Consider the following 19,513-nt stretch of genomic DNA (forward strand, 5'->3'; position numbering starts at 1 on the left):
CATTTATAAGAAGTGGTGTTATAGTACAGTATGCAGTGTTCTTTGGATTATTACAATTTAACTTAGCATGGCCTTTTAACTTAAATTTTGCTGTCTGCGTCAGTAACTTTTGCATGCAAAGTTAACTTCACTGCAGTCAGACAGTACAGAAAACCTGAAACCTTTTTTTTTTCAGAGTCACATCCTGTGTGGACTAGATAAAACGCACACACAGGAAGCACAGCCTCACACACGATCTGCGTGATGCAAATGAAGCAGTGATCTCTGTAACACTGCTTCCTTTTGAGACATTTTTGTTTGCATTTGCTTCAATTGAATGTGCATGTAGTGATTGTTTTCATGCACTTCGCACAGAGATGCTGTTAACTTTGTATTTGTTTTGCTGTGCTTCTGCAGCTGTCGCTCCGCAGGCAGCAGGTGAGCGAGAAGCTGAATGAGTGGACTGTGTTCAACGAGAAGCACAAGGAGCTCTGCGAGTGGCTCACCAACATGGAGAGCAAAGTGTCCCAGAATGGAGACATCAGCATTGAGGAGATGATCGAGAAGCTCCGCAAGGTAAATACTGTAAATACGTGACCTAATGGGCACAAATCACTCAGACGTGTCTTACTGCAAAATTGGCATTAGTACAGTTAGTTGTTAAAATGCTGCTTTCACTTGGCTACTTATCACTATGTTGGTATTTGCTTTTCTCATTATCTTCTTTATTCCTGTCTAAAATGTTTGGGATTATTGTATCCAGTGAATGTGGCTATCATCCTTTTTTTCCCCTTTTTTTCTCCTGTCTCATTTGAAAACCATAATTCTCAGTTAAAGAATCGGCAAGTGATGATAAACCAAAATACAGCAATGTATGCATATATTGCTGTGAGGACATATGTTTCACAACATTACAGCTGGTTAGAAGACCAGCTGCATCTGTGTGCTCCACTTTAGTTTGACATCTCTGTGCTTTCTCCCTACAGATTTCATATTTCTTGTCTTGCCTCTTAAATATTTGTGCATCCCACAAATTAATTGCTCATAAACACAACTCAAACAGATGTGTTACTGTCTGCTTCGTTGGAGTAGCTTCTTATTCTTCTTCTGTTGCTTTTACAACTGCAATAATAGTTTTGAAATTGTATTGTTTCTCAGGACTACCAGGAGGAGATCACAGTGGCTGAGGACAACAAGCTGCAGCTGCATCAGTTGGGAGAACGCCTGGCCAGAGCCAGCCACCAGAGCAAAGCCAATGAAATAGAACAAAAACTCAACAAAGTCAGCGACCGCTGGCAGCATCTCCTGGATCTAATTGGAGCTCGGTGAGGAAACACTCCCACTCACACCTGCGTAGAAAGTTTGCTCTGCTGTGTCTGTTCCCTGCTGGGATATTTTGAGGGTAATTCTGCTGACTAATTATGTTAACAGAGTGAAGAAGCTGAGAGAAACTCTGGTAGCCGTCCAGCAGCTGGATAAAAACATGAGCAGCCTGCGCTCCTGGCTCGCTCACATTGAGACCGAGCTGTCCAAACCCATCGCCTACGATTCCTGTGACTTCCAGGAGATTCAGAGGAAGCTCGATCTGCAGCAGGTGACCTCATATACTATGTAGTGCTTAAGATATGTGCAGCATGCATCATAGATTTTTAATATATCATAAACACTTCACTGTTAACCTGTCGCCTCAGATTAATACTGAGTTTCACTAGTTCACATTTAAGTACTGAATCCTACTATTCTCCTGGTTTTAAGTTTCCTTTTATCTTCTTCCTTTAGCTCTTTGTTTATCGTGTGGAACAACTTCAATAAATGGCAAATAGGCATGCAGACCTCTTTACAGCAGAGGTGCAACAGGCCTCTGTAATGGTTTTGTAAAATGCAGTTTCTGAAAACGTGAAAGGGAAATGCTTTATGTGTGTAGTATTGTATTTATGTATTGAGTAACAGTACTGCTGCACAAACAATTTGTCAGATTTATTGATGAAAATACATTCATCCACCATCATTTTCACAAAGTTTCAGCCCTTTGTTCCTTTCTCATTGTTATTCATACTCACTCATAGTCACTCTTTGTCACTCTATTCCTGCCATTTAGGAGCTTCAGCGGGACATAGAGAAGCACAGTACAGGAGTGGCGTCTGTACTGAATCTGTGTGAGGTGCTTCTGCACGACTGTGACGCCTGTGCCACCGATGCAGAGTGCGACTCCATCCAGCAGGCAACTCGTAGCCTTGATCGCCGCTGGAGGAGCATCTGTGCCTTGTCTATGGAGAGGAGACTAAGGTAAGCGGATAGTTATAAGTGTGAATAATATGGGTACATAAATGCTGTATTCTACTAACATTTACTTCTGTTAGGATTGAGGAGACGTGGCGTTTATGGCAGAAATTCCTAGATGACTTTGCACATTTCGAGGAGTGGCTGGCCACTTCAGAGAAAACTGCAGCTCTGCCCAACTCCTCCGGTGTCCTGTACACTGTAGCCAAGGAGGAGCTAAAGAAATTTGAGGTATTTCATAATTATTCTGTGTTACCAATTAAAAACACATCACAGAATGAAGGATAACTCGACCCTCTGTTGACTCACAAAAATAGTGCTGATTGTTGCAACTCTAAAGTGTATTTTAAGCCAGTTTTTCCTGACAAACATGTTTATTTGGGTTCCTTCAGGCCTTCCAGAGACAAGTTCACGAAAGCCTGACCCAACTGGAATTAATCAACAAGCAATACCGCCGCCTGGCCAGAGAGAACCGCACTGACTCTTCCTGTCGTCTGAGGGAGATGGCTCATGATGCCAATCAGCGATGGGACAACCTGCAGAAGAGGGTGGCGTCCATCCTTCGCAGGCTCAAGGTGCAATATCCCTACTATTACTTTATATATTACTACAATCATGTTTTCATTTCATTTTGATTTGATTTAAGTTTACATCTTCTCCACTTTTATGTTAGATGTGTGTTTTGACTGTTTGTCCACAGTGTTTGCATGATTCTAACGGCAGCATCTATTTCTTGAATATGCAGCACTTTATCACTCAGAGAGAGGAGTTCGAGACCGCCAGAGACGGCATTTTGGTTTGGCTGACAGAGATGGACCTGCAGCTGACCAACATCGAGCACTTCTCCGAGTGTGACATTCAAGCCAAGATCAAACAACTCAGGGTAAGTTTGTTGTAATGTTTCAGATCCATGTAGTTTTTAAAGACTTTGAGATTTCTTTACTTTTTATTGCCTACTTGATATGTCTGTATATTTTTAGATCTGTTGTAGTTTCGGATTTTATTCGAGTTTGAGGAGTGTTTCGCACACTGACATGCAAAATAAAAAATGTAGTTTTTTATTCTTCTTAAATGATGACATAAATGTATGGTTTTATTCAATTTAAAAAGTGATAATTTCTTTCATTATTTAGGTTGTAATGTAGAAGGCCTACATATTTACTTTAAAAAAATCAGGATTTCCAGCTCTTGATGAGTTTGAAAATCTATCTAAAAACTTTTTATCCTTTATTTTTCTACAAATTTTCTAACGATTCAGAAACTTGTCAGATATTTGGATATTTACCAACATGAAGAGCAGCTTGGCTGACATTGCATAGTTGATATTGGAAGATAATTATCACACAAGTCATTTTGAACATTAAAATTAATTAATTAACCAGTGAGCAAAGGTGAATGTGAAATGTGAAAATGTGCATTTTTGAGAACTCTGCAATTTGAATTAAACATTCGTCCTCCTCTTGTTCCACAGTCGTTCCAGCAGGAGATTTCTCTGACAACAGCCAAGATCGAACACATCTTCCACCAGGGGGAGGCGCTGATAGAGAAGAGTGAACCTCTGGATGCTGCTGTCATCGAGGAAGAGCTGGAAGAGCTGCAACGCTACTGCCAGGAGGTTTTTGGTCGAGTGGAGCGCTACTACAAGAAGCTCATTCGCCTTCCTGTAAGACTTTAGATTTAAACCAACTAAAGAATTACAATTTATATTCATCTGAGTAGTTATTTTCTATTGTAAGTGCTTAAATGTTGTGCATAAAGTGTTAATTTCTTGACCTTTCCTTTATCTTTAGCTTGCAGACGATGATACTGAGGTGTCATTCTCGGATCGTGAGCTGGAGCTGGATGAACCCTGTGATTTGTCCAGCCTGCCATGGAGTGAACGTCTGGGGGATGGCTTCCTATCACCTCTGCCCTCCTCCGGTCGCTCAGCCTCCCTGGCAGCTCAGCTCCGGACCGAGCGCTCGGGCAGAGACACCCCGGCAAGCGTGGACTCCATTCCCCTGGAGTGGGACCATGATTACGACCTGAGCCGAGGGCTGGAGAGCGCCAGCAGAGCCCTGAGAGAGCAGCAGAGTGAGGAGGGAGACTTCCTCCAGCGTCCTGCCTCAGGCTTGTCAGGTTAGTTTCCTTATACATTCACTGTTTTGCAAAGTAAAAGACATTTGTCTGACTTTTAATAAACATTTGCTTGTAACCAGGGTAAATCTGTGCAAAAACACTGGCTGTTTTTGATGTTTGATGTCATAGTTGAAAGAAAGAAATGTCTTTAGTCTGAATTTATTCATGAGCGTGATGTTTACTGCTAACTTGCAAAATGTTTTGACCCTTTGAGAAACCAAATTAAAAGGATGATTTACCTACATATACAAAACAAAACAATAATGCATTAAGGCTCTGTAAGGACTGAAATATTAGGACAGAAAGTGAATGTTTTTCCTGTGACTGTGCAGCGAGCTCCATCCACATGTCGGTGCATCAACAAGGTTAAAGACAGCAGATGAAGACCAGTTAATCAGTCAAACATTGTCAAGCCCACTGCTGAATGTGTGTACTGTATAACGTTTCTTCCAGATGTAGTGATCCCAGAGAGCCCTGAGGCCTATGTTAAACTAACAGAACAAACACTGAGGTCCTCCACTGGTAGGCAACAGCAGACCCCAGCATGCCACTTGTGTTTGGGGCCAGAAATAACAGCCTCACTCTGAGTGATATCACACTTAATAGCGTATTCCCCGGCTTTGTTGATTTGTGTTGGTTTCCTCTCTTATACACATTTTGGGCACAATGGCACCACTTCCTAACACCAGGGGATAGGATCAATTCCATTTTTATCTCTTGAATTCGCTGGTTCTGCGTTGGGCTCTAATTCAGCAGAACAGAAATGGAATTCAGCCTAACCCTTCTTTCTAACTGGCTTTTCTTACTTTTGTTTGACTTGCAGTGTGCTGTGTAGCTAACCTGTTTGGATTGGTTTCATGTGCATTTTGTTTCAGAAAAGCATGTTGTTTTTTGTCACAGTGAGCAAGTCTCAACTGGTAGAATCTAATAGAAGGGATTGCAGATTTGTTTGAAGTTTCCATAGACTCAGTTCACACAGAAAAAGATCTCTCAATTATTAGAAATGAGGGATGCGGCTCCCGATGCAAGTCAGACAAAGGAGCACTGTGGCTTGTTAACTGCACCATGAATGACAAGTGGTCAGGAAAACCAATCTGCAGTCCTGTCTACTTATTTTTTTGCTGTTGTGTTTCTCTATCTGAACTGGGCCTTTTCTTGGGTAGTTTAGCATATTTCAAATAGTCACTATGGCTGAATATTTGTTTGCATGCTAAAAAGCTGACCAGTTGATGATGTGTCAACAGGGGAGGTCGCATCTGGAGACTCTCAAATTCACCCTCTTGATGTCACCCGTTTCCACCTGCAACAAATGGAAAGCAGCCGCAGCAGAACTCCCACAAGCACAGAACTGGACGCCTCATATATGGGATATGTATGTGTTATTCAAACTGCAGATCAAAACAAAAGTCCATCAAGCCTTTTTTTGCACTGAACTGCACATTAAAGCATATTCAATTCTTCTGTATCCTCTTTTATGCAGTATAACAACCAACAACTTGAAATAAGACCTGACAAACTCTTTATTTTTTTTAATAATGTCATATTTTGTGACACCGCAAATATTACTTTTAATGGAGTGTTTACCTGATTATTGAGTACTACGCTGCTTGTGGTAACCGGACATCCATCTGCTCTGTAGATGCGGCTGTTGGGTGAGTGTCGTGGCAGCATCGACGCAGTGAAGAGGATGGGCTTTGAGCTGAAGGAGGAAGAGGATACAGTGTCTGGACTGGCAGATCCCAGTAGCTCAGAGTCCCAGACATCAGGTAATATTTCACCAAAACATTTTCTGCGTCCATAGATCCTACATTACCATATATTTAAATTAACCCTTAGAGCCTAGTCTGAAACAGTACACATATTACCACATCAAATAATGGAAGATCTGGATAACCTGGGCTGATCTGAAATAAATATAACATATGTACATATATGACACAACATATATGAGTCCTTACAATGACCATGTTAAGAGCTCAAAAGTAAAGGCGGTGAAATTACTTTGACAGTAGCCAAGGGTTTAAAAGAGTAATGTTCCTTAAATTGAAAGATTTTAAATGTGTATATGTTGTCAAGCTTACACCCAGTGAGACGCGCTCTGGTAAATTCAGCTCACACAGTCTTTATCGCCTGACCTTTTTCTTATTTTTTTTGTATTTCACTCCCTGCTTTCTAGGCGTTATTGAGCGCTGGGAGCTCCTGCAGGCTCAGGACCTCAGTAAAGAGATGCGTACGAAGCAGAACCAGCAGCAGTGGCAGCAGCTGAACTCTGACCTCAACAACATTTGGACTTGGCTGGGAGAAACGGAGGAAGAGCTGGAGCAGCAGCGAAGGCTCGACCTGAGCACGGACATCCAGACGATTGAACTACGCATCAAAAAGCTCAAGGTGTTACACTTTTCTTTTTCACTGGGCCTTTGCACTGTGTGTTTAATAGTTTAATTGTTTTTTTTTTGTCATTAAAGTTTGTATTAATTTTACACCAACAGAAACAAACAGCAAAAAAAATATTTAAATTAATAAGAACAATCAAAAAACAAAAGAGCTGATGCATTACTCAAGATGATGCGGACAAGATATGTGGTGACCATGAGTCAGTAAAGAAAAACAAACAAACAAAACACAAAAAAAACAGACAATGAAAAAAGAGCAGCAATCACGTATCAATTTTACAATTTATGAATATCATAGATTTTATACAGATGTTTTGCATCACTAATGTGAACCAGAAAAGCCTGTCACATTTGGCTAATTTTACTTGGGACATTGTTTACCCTGACAATCAAATTCTCAAAAGCAACTGTCTGTCATAAGCTTAAGCCATTCTGCAAATTCTGGCTTGCATTGGTTCTTCCAGTTCCATAAAATGATTCTGGCCCCTACCATACAGCCTGTTCAAATCAATCTACGCTCTGCCTTACACAGGCTTGATGGTATATGAAATGTATCACCTGACAGTATATGTTTTTTATTCTCTCTGTTGTTTTATTCTTTTATTTTGTGAAGCACTTTGTGTTGCATTTTAAATGGATGAAAAGTGCTATATAAATAAAGTTTGATTTGATTTGATTTGACAGACATGGCTGAGGTGATTCTTGTAGAGGTAATTTAAGCCACTCCTGCAGTTTTTTCAATATCGTCTTCCAGAAAGGAAGTACGCTTGAACAGTCCCATATATTTTTTTATTTGTTAACATTTTAATTAATGTTGCTTTTTGTCTTTTTTCTATAGCTTAATTTCCCTTTTTCTCTTAGTGTAGATGAATTTGACTTACAAGCGATATTCAAAGACTGAGCACAAGGGTTAGTTCAGAATCTGGAGTGTCAAAATCACCTTGATGCCTTGTCTCAACTCTATTAGTTTGTCCACTTGGGATCTTTATTTTGTTCCTGGTATTATGGCCATTTTTTGTGTTTTTTTATATAATTTATAAGTTTCCATGGCTGCCCGCAGTCCTTAACTATAGCATGTTTGTCTGCAGGAACTGCAAAAGGCGTATGACAAGCGCAAGGCCATCGTGCTTTCCATCAACCTGTGCAGTGCTGAGTTCCTGCAGTCAGACACTGAGGAGTCCAGAGAGCTACAAGCCAAACTGAAAGACATGAACAACCACTGGGACAAACTAGGCAGCTCGCTGGAGGAGTGGAGGTCTTCATTGCAGGAAGCTCTAATGCAATGTCAAGTGAGTGCCATTCAGGACATTCACCTTGATATGCAATCGTTTAGTTTCATGCGTGGATTTTCTCATATATGTACGGTTGTTGAGTCTGATCTACATCTTGATCAACAGGACTTCCATGAGATGAGCCACGGTCTGCTGCTCTGGTTGGAAAACATCGATCGCAGGAGGAATGAGGTGGTTCCCATTGACCCGATCCAGGACAGTGACACTCTACATGAGCATCATAAAACACTCACGGTATGGAACATATCATTATTACCATATGCTGTGTGTTAAAGATGTATGTAGCCTCCATGACATCACCCATTGGTTTGTGGAGTGCCATTTTGAAGCCTCAAATTTGGCATTTGGCCACCAAGACTGGATCATACCCTCCTTTATGTTCTTTTTTTCTCTAAATGGTTCCATAGTTTCTAAAATGAACATCTTACTCTACTGAAGGAGGCTTGAAACTAGATATCTGGACCATAAAGTCATGAGAAAAATGTTTACTAAGGTAATAATTTGAGGGATATGTGGGGTCATATTCTCATAGATTCCTATACAGTTGCAGGTTGAGGTGTCGCCCCCTTCTGGTTGTTCGAAATCGTGCAGATTTAAAGCACTTCTGCATTGCCTTTATTTGTCAGACCTGGAGGCTGCATCCATCTTTTATGCACAATCTATGGAAATTACTAACCCTTCAGCCTACAAACTGCAGCTTGTTTTCTTATATTTGTGCTGTATTTAAGTGAAATGACAACACTCAAGAACCTTACGTCGAATCCAATGCAAGAGGACCACGTAAATGTTTCTACTATTGTTTTTGAAATTACGTCTGAAATCTAAAATCCCCACAGCAAATCCGCCAGGAGCTGCTGGACTCTCAGCTCAAAGTCGCCTCCCTACAAGACATGTCCCTCCAGTTGCTGGTCAACTCTCAGGGCAGCGACTGCCTGGAGGCCAAAGAGAAAGTTCACGTCATTGGGAACCGCCTCAAACTGCTGCTGAAGGAAGTGACCCGAGACCTGCGAGAGCTGGCCAAGATCCTGGACATCACAAGCAGTCAACAGGTAGAGCCCTGAATCAAAGCTGCCTTTTATATTTATCATATATTTTAGCTTTACAAGGAATTTAAATATAGTGTAGTTGATTAGCTGTTTTACTCCTTTAGTCTGCTTCTCGGTCAAAAGCTCCAGATTTTATACTTTGTTAATCGTCTGATTTGTGTTTTCTTTTATGCCTTCCTTGCATTAGGGGCCAACATTTATGGGCCACTTTTTCAGGATTCTTCATTAGGAAGCCAAAGTTTTACAGACATCTGTCGAAACAAAGAACTCTACAGTGGTTTTTTTTTTCCTTTGTCAAGTTTTAGGTTTTCATCTGTCAATTTTCTCATTAGTAAATAAATGCAGAGTTACCAGCCAAGACTTCATTGTTAACAGCAAACAGTTTTACTTTCTAGGTAGTATTGGGTAATTTCCTGGGATTTACATGAGTCTGGCTTGTTCTCTGTTTTCTAAATTAGATTTTGGGAAATACTACAGCTGCAGTAATTAGAAATCTAGATAAAGTAAAAGCAAATGCTGGATGTTGAAGATACAACTGTCCTGGGAGGCTTTGTTGCTTTTTATAGTTTATCCACTGATCTGATCTTAAAAGTGATTGGCCAAAGTCTCCTGTCATCCCCTGCATCTTCTAAAACCTGAAAAATGAGCCAGAAGGAGGTGTAGAATCTAGCTTGCTCTCAGACCACATGAATTATAATCTGCTGAAGGATTGGCGCAGAATTTTTGCCCAATGACTCCAAAATATCACAGTTTACCTCAGCTTTAACTAATCAGAAGGTCCATTTTTTCATCGGAGAACCACATTAGGAACATCTTAGGCCTGCCGATACACCCACCACTACCAGATATCTCATATGTTTCTCTCTTTCTGTCTCTGTCTTTGTAAATGTTTGTGAATCATCAGGATCTGTCCTCTTGGTCGTCTGCTGATGAGTTAGACACATCTGGTTCCCTCAGTCCTGTATCAGGAAGGAGTACACCAAGTCGGCGACGATCGGTAACGTTTAACCCTCCCTGTAATGCTGCTCTATGAGAACCAGGTGTTTGGTAAACCCCCCTGCTAGGACAGTAACTTGTGCCCCGAACGCCCCGTTGAAGGCCAGATTCATCCCTGTCATCCCAAGATCTTTCCTCACACCCTTTCTACACCTCCACGACCTGCTTTACACTCCCTCCTTCTGGATTCTGAACCTTTTCCCAACCTTTTACTCTTGTCGCACGATTTCTATTCCCAGAGAATCTTGGGAATCCTTTCTTTCTAACTTTTATTATTTCTTCCTTCCTTTTCTTGGCAGCCTTTTAAGTTCTGCCCCAGTTGTCTCTTTTTCTCTTCCAGACTGAAACCTTTCCTCTCACTGAGACTTTCCTCTAAATTCTTCTCACTCTAGTTTGTTTTTTCCCTGTAGTGGTATTTTTAGTAATACTGGCTAAAATGATCATACAAGCACAGAACATGTCGTTGGTTTTGTGATGTAGCAAGCATGACTTCATATTTGTTGTGTATTGTCGGCAACAAGGATGAGAAAGCGGTATTTTCTCGTTTTTTTATCTGAAAATCAGTCCAAATAAGCATGTCATTGCTTATATTATGTGTATGTTACTAAATGTCACTGTTACCGGAGAGATTCACGCATCACTTTGCGTAATTTAATCTTCCTATTTGCCCTTTATTGCACTCACAAAGTGAAGCAATACCAAGTAATCATGCACGACGATGAAAAGCCAGATTCCTTGTAATTACGAAAATCTGTCACCTTTCACGTATGATTTTGTTGCTGCTCTTCTCTCATTTTGGGTTTTTTTTCTTTTCATCGATAGCTTTGTCTTGATTTGCCTGGACTGAAACATACTTTCTTTCTTTTACCTCCCCCTCCCCCTGTTCATTGCAAACAGAAACGGGGCAAAAGTAGTCTGTCACAGCCTGGACCCTCTGTGAGCAGTCCACACCACAGGTACCTTTCTGTTGGTTTCTAGCACAACCAGAAGATAATGGAACTCATCAGCCCATGATGCGCTTGGAGACCGGTTCATGCTTTCTAATGCAACATTTAAAGCACGAAAAACAATTCCCAATTTCTCTGTATTAACGCTTGTGCCAGTTTAGCAGCTCATGATAGTGAATTCCATCATCTTCTGCCAGTCTAGACGCTCTGTGTAGGTTAGGCGGTGAGGTGAGTGGCAGCCCCACACGTCCTTGATAAAAGAGTTTCACAAGGAATGGTGCAAGGCCTCTTCTCCGCCAGTCTTTGGCTGCTTAATATCGCTAACCGGACGGCGTGTCTTAACACAAATACTTCTCTACGTCTAACTCTCCCTTGCTAGCACACACACACACACACACACACACACACACACACACACACCTTTTTTTCCCCTTAAGTTGCCGAGCCAGTAAATGTCTGCAATGAACAATGCAAAGGCTGCAGTTTCTCTTTCTCTCTCTCGCGCTATCTCTATCTGTGTTTCTCTCTTTTGTATGTGACATTTCTTCTTCTTCTGCTGCTGCTATCTCACTGACTATCCACCATCTCCCCCCCTCAGTCTGTCATCTGTGAGTCTCACCTCTCAGGTCTCCATTTGTGAAGTGGTAAAGGGGCACTTTTGGTAACAACAAAGCACAGCCTGAGTGTGAATCATGCGTCATTTTTGCTCATGCATTCCTGGAGTGACTGACTTTAAGAAATACGCTTAAAGAACATAGCTGGCCTCATTTGTCCCAGTTATTAACAATATGTTTTTAATGCGTTTTGTCACAGTAGGTATGTAAGTAAGCTTCTAATATGTATACTTCCCTTTAAGTGACCATGTTGTCTAACGTTTGAGGCTATAAGAAGACAGTTTTTACTGAGGTGATGGTGACTTTTACCCTCTGAACCCCAAGCAGCTTCTTGTTGTCCTACATTTTTACTCACTGTAAGCTCTTTTTTTTCACTGAAGTATAAAGTCCTGCACCTCTTTGGAAATGCACAATCATGGCTAAATGTAGAGAGAATTCAAAGCTGTCTTTTGACAGACTCCTAATGCAATAAATCATAACTAAATTTTAAAAAATAACTACATATTTTTCCTACTCTGCAAATCAGCGCTGGAAAGATATTTAATTTCTTGCTCACAACTTACTCCTTTATATATGGTTTTGGAGCCGTGCAACATTAATTTAATGGCTCAAGTACATTTTATTTTCCTCTCGATTTCTGTAAATAATTTCCATACATGTTTACTCTCTGCTCTGTGTAAGCACAGCCTGCAGTTCAACTCAGAAGTCCCTCAATATTTTGTTTGTTTGCTGAGTCAATCGTAGTTTATTAGCTGTGCAGAGATACGCAGAATTTTTAGTGTTTTTACTGGGTGCTTTTTACTCTAAACTGTTTATTTTGGAGCACATTTGTAATTGAGAGATTGTAGATTGAAGTGACTGATAAAATATCAGGATTTTCAGCAGGTTTTTGGTTATTTTTCCCAGCAGAATAGCAGATTTTGGGGTTCGGAGGGCTAAATGAGAGAGTAAAGTTAGTATAATAACATTTTGTGATAAAAGCTTATTTATTTTTGTGCTGAGAGCTTTCTTATTTAGCCGTGGAGGTGGTTAGAAACAGTCAGGCTGGCTGTTTCCCCCTCCTCCCAGTCTTTAGGCAGTCTCCTTAGCTCCAGCTTCATATTTAACACCACACGTTATAAAGTGGTACCAAAATTCTCATCTAACTCTGTTTAAGAAATTGAATTTTTCCCAAACTGCTACTTAAAAACACAGAGCAAAACTACCTTGTCCGAGAAGCTGTTTCTAATCGCTATGCTCTCCTTGCCTCGGCATGCTTTGCATTTTTCAACAGGACACAAACTTTCAGAGTCCGTTGTTAAAAACAAGAATGCGTTAATACTCTGCTGATACTTGCAGCATGCCTTTTGTCTTTTATCCTAACACCTTCTGCAAAGGAATGCAAGCTCACATATTAAATGTACTCGTGTGGTGCAGGATTGCAGTATGTCTGCCTTGAGGACTGTTTTGTGACTGTCTTTGTAAGTGTGTTTATCCACCCAGTCTCAGTCAGCATGTAGATCACAATGTTAAACTCTGTCGTAACATTGCTTTCACCTACGTTGGCAATGTCATTCAAACCCAGCATGGTTGCTTATGTTAAAGCAAAGCCATGCAGTTCTCATGTCACTGAACTGAGATCTTATTTGGATTGAGAACAGGCATTTGTACAATGAAGCCTGTGGAGCGGATATCAAATTAGGATGTGGTCCAACTGAAGTTTGGTTATTAGATTAGACTAATTCCATTTGTTGCTTATTTTTAGTCTATTTGTGTCGAAAAAACAGACTGACACATTTAATAGTGTTTTAATGTGATTATACGGCAGTGAGAGTTCAGGTGAGAGAGGGATTTTCTTGTCCGTGCTGGTCGATGTTTTTAACTAAAGCCGAGTGTTTGCTGCGTTGTGGATGCTTGTGTGTGATCAGGTCTCGCAGCGACGTTGGATCCGCTTCCTCCCCTTCTGACTCGGAGACGCCGTCGGCTCGTAGGTCCTCGTTTCTGTGGCGCGTCCTCTGGGTCGCGCTGCCTCTCCAGCTCTTCCTGCTCCTGCTCGTGGTCTTCGCCTTCCTGCTGCCAATGTCCGAGGAGGACTACTGCACTCAGTCCAACAACTTTGCTCATTCCTTCTACCCGATGCTCAGCTACACCAACGGACCTCCTCCAGTGTAGGTGGGCTGCCGAGACCACGTTTGACTTCACGTTGGTATCTTTGAAGTCACGTTGGGTAGCAAAAACTGACCTTGGTCATCTATTTGTACTACAGAAAAAAGAACAGCTGCCATCTCCAGTTAATATCTTTGTGTGTAGCACATAGGATCAAGCATCTCACTATGTTACTCTGTGTAATGCTGTGTCAATTAAGGAGCATTTTTTTGGTGTTGTTACAAACCTGGAGAGACTGTGGACATCTGCTGTTCACTCAGTGGTGTGTGTGTGTTGGAGACAACAGTCAGTGGAAAACGCCAAAGCAAAAATGCTGAATTATAGCCTGTGAATCTGCTCGTAACCGAAAAATTTGTAAACGACGACAAAAAAAAACAGAACATTAAATATATCTTACATTGCAATTATTTTTTTACCTGTATTTTGGCATGCAGTTTTAATCCTTTTTGCTTTTATTTACTGACATCCCTCACTGTGTCTGTGGTAAACGATCCATTTTTAACTTGAATTACATGGATTCACTTCATTTAGGCCAAGCCGAGTGTTTTAATATCATCGGACACAATTCAAGAGTTTAAAATCATCCATCCATGGTCTTTATACATTCTGCTGTTTTATTTTTGAAAAGTATCAAATCTGTCTTTAAGATTGAGAATTACGACATATAGAAAACTATTGTATATTTTGTATGACTGTCGGTTCGGTATCAAATGCATAACAGTCTGAGATTATTTAACGTGTATATAATGCAAAAAAGTTAATATGAGAAATGTATGTATATGCGACCATCAGAAACAATGAATGCCAAATCCTCATTCTGAAATTTGTCTTTTTATTAGATTTTTGTACTATCTGCTCTCTGAATGTGTATTGTAACATGCTTTTTAGATAATACCCCAACGTTTCTCGATATTTCAAGTGACATTTGGCTTGAATATGATGGAAACATTTAGGTTTCATGAAGGCGAACTGCATCTCCTGAGGAAGACCTGCAGGTAGAAACATCCACAGTGGAGGAGTCGGGAAGGATTTGCAGCAGATGAGGCCACTGGTGAGTAGAACAGAGGCAGGGTGGGTTAACGTGATGATGAAGGTGATGATGACCGTGAAGAAGGTTCTCCAGCAGTTTGATGATTTCATAATTTGAACGAGCTGAAGATGTAGCGTCCACGCCTAGCATCTGGGAAACCACCATCCGGAAATCCGTCAACTGAACAATGCAGGATGAAAGGATTATTGACAATGTTCTTTTAATTTTCAGAAAAACAAGATGTTGCAGGCTTTTCGTGTTTATTGTTGAACCCTCACCTCCCTCTGGCTGTCGGACAGCTGAGCCAAACTCTGTCTGAGGCTGCTGAGGTGCTGCTGGTCCTCTTTGGTCTTCTTCTCTTGGCTCTGCAGGTCTGAACTCACTGTGCTCAGCGTCTTCTCCACCTTCGTCTTCACATCCACCAGCTGATCCAGCTTCTTTTTCTGCTCCTGCATGGCCTGACTCTGTTCCACAACTTTCAACTTGACACAGCAGAGACCCAATCGGGTGTTGGTGTTTATTAAGTGAATCAGTAGTGGCTTTATTGACATATATTGGCTCTCAAATATTCTGATATTTAGAAAAAAAATGTGCATGTTTGGCTTCAGGACCAAATTGCTTTATATATGTGATTCAGAATTACAGTATTTTAAACAAAAATACATCAAACATCATGAGGTGAAAATGCCTCTGGAGTGAAACTGCGTCCGAACCCGTCTCCCCTCTACCTTCAGCTCATTGGTGTGGGACAACTGGGCCTTGAGCTCAGTGTTGGACAGCTTGGTGGCCTTCAGTTCTCCTTGCAGACGCTCCACTTTCTTCTGCAGCCTCCTGACCTCCAGATGTGCATCGTCTCGTTCTACACCCAACGCCGATCGACTCCTCTTCTCTTCCTCTAGCTCTGAAAGCTTCTTCCTCAGGAGCTGGATGTGGAGTCCTTTGCTCTCTAGCTGGTCCTTCTGTGACTTCAGCTGTCAGGAAGGGGAATATCGTGATTAGAGGTGCATCATGAAATGCCAAAGATGTCTGAAGATAATTATGTTCCAGATGCCAGCAGTGTCACAAGCTCAAAGAGTGTGTTAGCTACCTTTCGTTGCAAGCTGTAGGTCAGACTTTTAGTCTCCACCAAAGCCTTTCCCTCATGTTTGACAAGTTGTTCTGCACGTGACAGGATGAGCTTCAGCCTCATGTCGAAGCCGAGATCCACTGCAATACTGTCAACCTTCATCATTTCTGACAGCTCCTCCAGAAACTCCTCGTACTGTTGAAGAAATGAGCAGTACTTTAACCTTATATACATGCTTTTATTGTGCATTTGCCTGTCACTTACTTCCACCCCTGCTGCTTCCCTCACCTGCTGTTTGCTGCGTCTCAGTCCGTCTCGGTGCATGTCGGCTGTCATTAGTTCAGCCTCCAGACTCTGCAGTCTCTCCCTCAGGTCCTGGACTTGCTGCTCTGCGAGTTGAGATCTCTGTTGTGTGCTTTGCTGGAGCTCCGTCTGCTCACTCAGCTGCTCATAGAAACGACTCAGCCTCGCCTCCATATCTGAAACTGTCTGCAGAGACAGAGCAGTAAAACTGGGTAGTTATAACCCCGAGTTTTAATGTACAGATACAGGAGGATGAGAGAAGTATTCAGATATTTTCCTTTCATAAAAGTACAAATACAGTATTATAAACATACTCCATTACAAGTAAAGTTCCTGCATGGAGAAAAACACTGAGTACCACTTGCACAAAGAGTCAGCAGCAAAACATAGTTAAAGGATCATGAGAAAAGGCTTGCCCCCTTCTGACTGATATTACAATTTATTAAATCATTATATTATTAACGCTGAAGCATCAGTGTTCAGAGTGGAGCTAGTTTACATGCAGTTTCATCTGTTAGTCAGCTAATTACTGAGAGTAATAATAGGTGAAACAGTTTTTTCTGTTCTTTAACCTTTGATTTTAGATAAGATATTGGATCATTTGAATCTTGGCCAAAATAAAACCATGTGACAAGTTTTAGGAAGAAAAAAAATCCTTTTATGGCTCCAAAACAAACTTGTATACTCAATACTGCTGTCTTTTGCTTATAATGCTGTTAATTGTGGTATTGCTAATTTTATTGGAGTATTTGATCTTATTGTATGACAGTTTTATGATGTTTTATTAATATCAACTGAACTACATAATGATTTTGAAATACTAGTAAGTAGTTTGTCATAGAAATGTGACACTTTTAAAGTATTGAGTTGATGTGTAAAAATCTAAAACAAAAAACACTACGGTAGGTAGCATTGCTGACTTTATTATCTTACAATATATCGCCAAAAGTCCAATATAGTGCAAAGCAAGTATGTTTTCTTGTGATCACAAATGAATGGTGGATTTTTTACTTTCAAAGACTATATCTTCACCTTGTAAGCTGTTGAAGTTGTATCAGAAATTTCCCTCTTGATTCCTCACCTTATTGCAGAGCTTGTCCAGGTTTTGCAGAATCTCTCTCTCTGTGGGTAGGATGACGTCCTCACACTTCCCCTGCAGGAGCTCGGCCACCTTCTCCAGAAACGTCTGCGCTTTCCCTTCAGCTGCCTGAATCTTTCTTTCTAGCTCCTCCACCTGTTTCTCCAAGCACTGTGACTCTCTCCTGGCCGCCTCAATCACTCTCCTGCTGGCTTCAAGCCTCTCAGTCAGACTCTGCTTCTCCATCTCAACACTCCTCCGTCCCACTGAGAGGCCATCCAGCTCCTAGAAGATACAAAAACACCACAATGCTGTCAAATCTGAAGGTAATTTGAGAGCATTACTAATTTAAGACAAGGGAATTACAATGGGTATTTTATTGGCTAACTACCTTTCAAGCACTAAATGAATTCATGAATAAAAGCAGAAATACTATTTACCCACCACAGTTTTATTAGTATCTGTTTGGGGAAACATGTTTGCACATTTAGACCTTCAACATTCAGCATTTGGAGACTTGTGCTGTAAAGTAACAGCATTGTAAACATACTTAAGGACAGTTTTATGCTGTAGAAGTACCACTTTGAGTGAATCCAGAGCAGCTGCACTACTAGCCGTCCTCCTCCTCTCCTGGTCGAGTTCAGCCACCAGCCTCAGCACCGTCTCTCTGCTGGCTTTACACTCCACCTCACAGGACTTCACACTTTCCTCCAGAACAGCGATCCTCATCTTCAGCCGCTCCTTCTCATTAGGCTGGTAGTTATGACACCACACAATGATATTAATAATTCAAAAGAAAGTTGTTGTTTTTCTTTTATCCATCTGCGTTTAGGGTCTTGGAATACCAAAAATGCCAACTTAAGGAACATTGTAGTTCTAGCACACAATAATTGAATTCAATAGACCTTTAATTAATTTTAAATCATACCTCGTCGGAGTTTTCCATAATTAGAAGTGCTGCAGGAGAAGTGAACACACAGGAGATGGTTCTGTTTTAAGAAGTTTCCTGGCAACACCAAACAAAAGATCTAAAAGGTTTACCCAGAGGGGGCGCTGTAAACAAGCGGATGGAAGTTTTTGTTAATAACTGTATATTTATCCAGTACTTTTTAACATGAATTAACATTATTGCATATAAGAAACCTCAACGAAGCCAGCAAGCACACTTAACTTGACATGAAAATGACATCTGGCAAGCTTCTTCTCTAACTGAGGAATTCTTTGTTGGAAAAATTAACAACAGTTCAGTAAAGAAATGGTGAAAAAGTCCATAAACAAGAGGTAGTACAATTACATCAAAAACTTTGGAGTCATTCCATGTCCGAACAGTACCACTGGACTCTGGGACCAACATCCAAATTTTCCTCTGTTCTGCTTTCTGTAAAAGCTACGGCTCAGTGGAATGCCCTGCCTGATGACATTAAGACTTGTAGTTCTATCAGCAGTTTTAAAAACAAACTGAAAAACCTGCTTAAGAGCACTCAGAACTGCAACCATTAATGTCTTTTTAATTGTCATTTATGTGTGACTGTGTGTACATGTCAACTTTTAAGAGTGTGTGTGTGTGTGTGTGTGTGTGTGTGTGTGTGTGTGTGTGTGTGTGTGTGTGTATAATGTTTTGATTCACTGTTATGTATTTTAGTCTAGCACTGTTCTTTTAATTGCTATTTTTGTGTGAGTGTCTGTGCTTTTAAGTGTGTGTGTGTGTGTGTGTGTGTGTGTGTGTGTGTGTGTGTGTGTGTGTGTGTGTGTGTGTGTGTGTGTGTGTGTGTAATATTTTGTTAACTGGTTATGTACTTTTTAGAACGTAATGTTGTGATGTTTTTATTGTGACTTGCTGGGGGACTGCAGATGAAAATTAGCTTAAAGCTATCTCTGGTACAATGCATCGAATGGAAACATTTATGTTTAATATTGTACAAGGTCCCTTCTTAAATAAACTCATAATAATAATAATAATAATAATAATAATAATAATAATATGACTTCATCCATTTGTGTCAGAGCAATAAACTTTGCCTTTAAATTTTTGCATTCAGTGTCTCCAGAAAAACAGACATGAGAGATATTTTTGGGTAGATGTTGAGCAGTATACGTGGGGAAACAATTCAGGTCTGGGATACAGATATTTTGATATGTTTTGAACGTTTTGCTTGTTTGTAGTTGTTGTACAGTTTCACAACCATAGCAAGAGATGACCACTCTCCAAAACAGATTTTGTACTTT

The 19,513-nt window shown here is 40.7% G+C and overlaps 2 protein-coding genes across 13 annotated transcripts in view; one reads left to right on the forward strand and one right to left on the reverse strand.

The window, feature by feature from the left end:
* The window catches only part of syne1b (spectrin repeat containing, nuclear envelope 1b), a 95,770-nt gene extending 81,145 nt beyond the window's left edge, over window positions 1-14,625 (forward strand). For 8 of the 12 annotated variants that reach the window (XM_051949525.1, XM_051949522.1, XM_051949551.1 and 5 more), the window contains 19 exons: window positions 397-555; window positions 1,138-1,304; window positions 1,411-1,573; window positions 2,078-2,265; window positions 2,340-2,490; window positions 2,652-2,834; window positions 3,005-3,142; window positions 3,731-3,922; window positions 4,050-4,377; window positions 4,831-4,899; window positions 5,622-5,749; window positions 6,017-6,143; window positions 6,554-6,765; window positions 7,859-8,059; window positions 8,168-8,296; window positions 8,899-9,111; window positions 10,013-10,105; window positions 11,002-11,060; window positions 13,573-14,625. In XM_051949525.1, the coding sequence (XP_051805485.1) occupies window positions 397-555; window positions 1,138-1,304; window positions 1,411-1,573; window positions 2,078-2,265; window positions 2,340-2,490; window positions 2,652-2,834; window positions 3,005-3,142; window positions 3,731-3,922; window positions 4,050-4,377; window positions 4,831-4,899; window positions 5,622-5,749; window positions 6,017-6,143; window positions 6,554-6,765; window positions 7,859-8,059; window positions 8,168-8,296; window positions 8,899-9,111; window positions 10,013-10,105; window positions 11,002-11,060; window positions 13,573-13,816 (3,144 nt within the window). In that variant the 3' untranslated portion in view covers window positions 13,817-14,625. The remainder of the gene's footprint in view (window positions 1-396; window positions 556-1,137; window positions 1,305-1,410; window positions 1,574-2,077; window positions 2,266-2,339; window positions 2,491-2,651; window positions 2,835-3,004; window positions 3,143-3,730; window positions 3,923-4,049; window positions 4,378-4,830; window positions 4,900-5,621; window positions 5,750-6,016; window positions 6,144-6,553; window positions 6,766-7,858; window positions 8,060-8,167; window positions 8,297-8,898; window positions 9,112-10,012; window positions 10,106-11,001; window positions 11,061-13,572) is intronic. The other 4 variants (XM_051949550.1, XM_051949560.1, XM_051949556.1 and 1 more) reach the window with 3 other exon arrangements.
* ccdc170 (coiled-coil domain containing 170) lies at window positions 14,623-18,317 on the reverse strand. The gene is made up of 8 exons (XM_022204253.2): window positions 18,216-18,317; window positions 17,867-18,040; window positions 17,291-17,572; window positions 16,195-16,395; window positions 15,928-16,101; window positions 15,569-15,811; window positions 15,119-15,322; window positions 14,623-15,020 (listed from the first exon to the last, which is right to left on the reverse strand). The coding sequence occupies exons 1-8, from the start codon at window positions 18,231-18,233 to the stop codon at window positions 14,760-14,762; spliced, it is 1,557 nt and encodes a 518-aa protein (XP_022059945.2). The 5' UTR covers window positions 18,234-18,317; the 3' UTR covers window positions 14,623-14,759.
* Window positions 18,318-19,513: the final 1,196 nt, after the last annotated feature.

This window comes from Acanthochromis polyacanthus, chromosome 1 (genome assembly GCF_021347895.1).
Source record: "Acanthochromis polyacanthus isolate Apoly-LR-REF ecotype Palm Island chromosome 1, KAUST_Apoly_ChrSc, whole genome shotgun sequence".
NCBI lineage: Eukaryota > Metazoa > Chordata > Actinopteri > Pomacentridae > Acanthochromis > Acanthochromis polyacanthus.

Coding starts and splice junctions, on each gene's coding strand:
- ccdc170 (XM_022204253.2), bottom strand. Junction 17,573..17,866: donor CTCTGGATTCACTCAAAGTG/GTACTTCTACAG, acceptor TGTATCTTCTAG/GAGCTGGATGGCCTCTCAGT. Junction 15,323..15,568: donor CCCACACCAATGAGCTGAAG/GTAGAGGGGAGA, acceptor TGCTGTGTCAAG/TTGAAAGTTGTGGAACAGAG.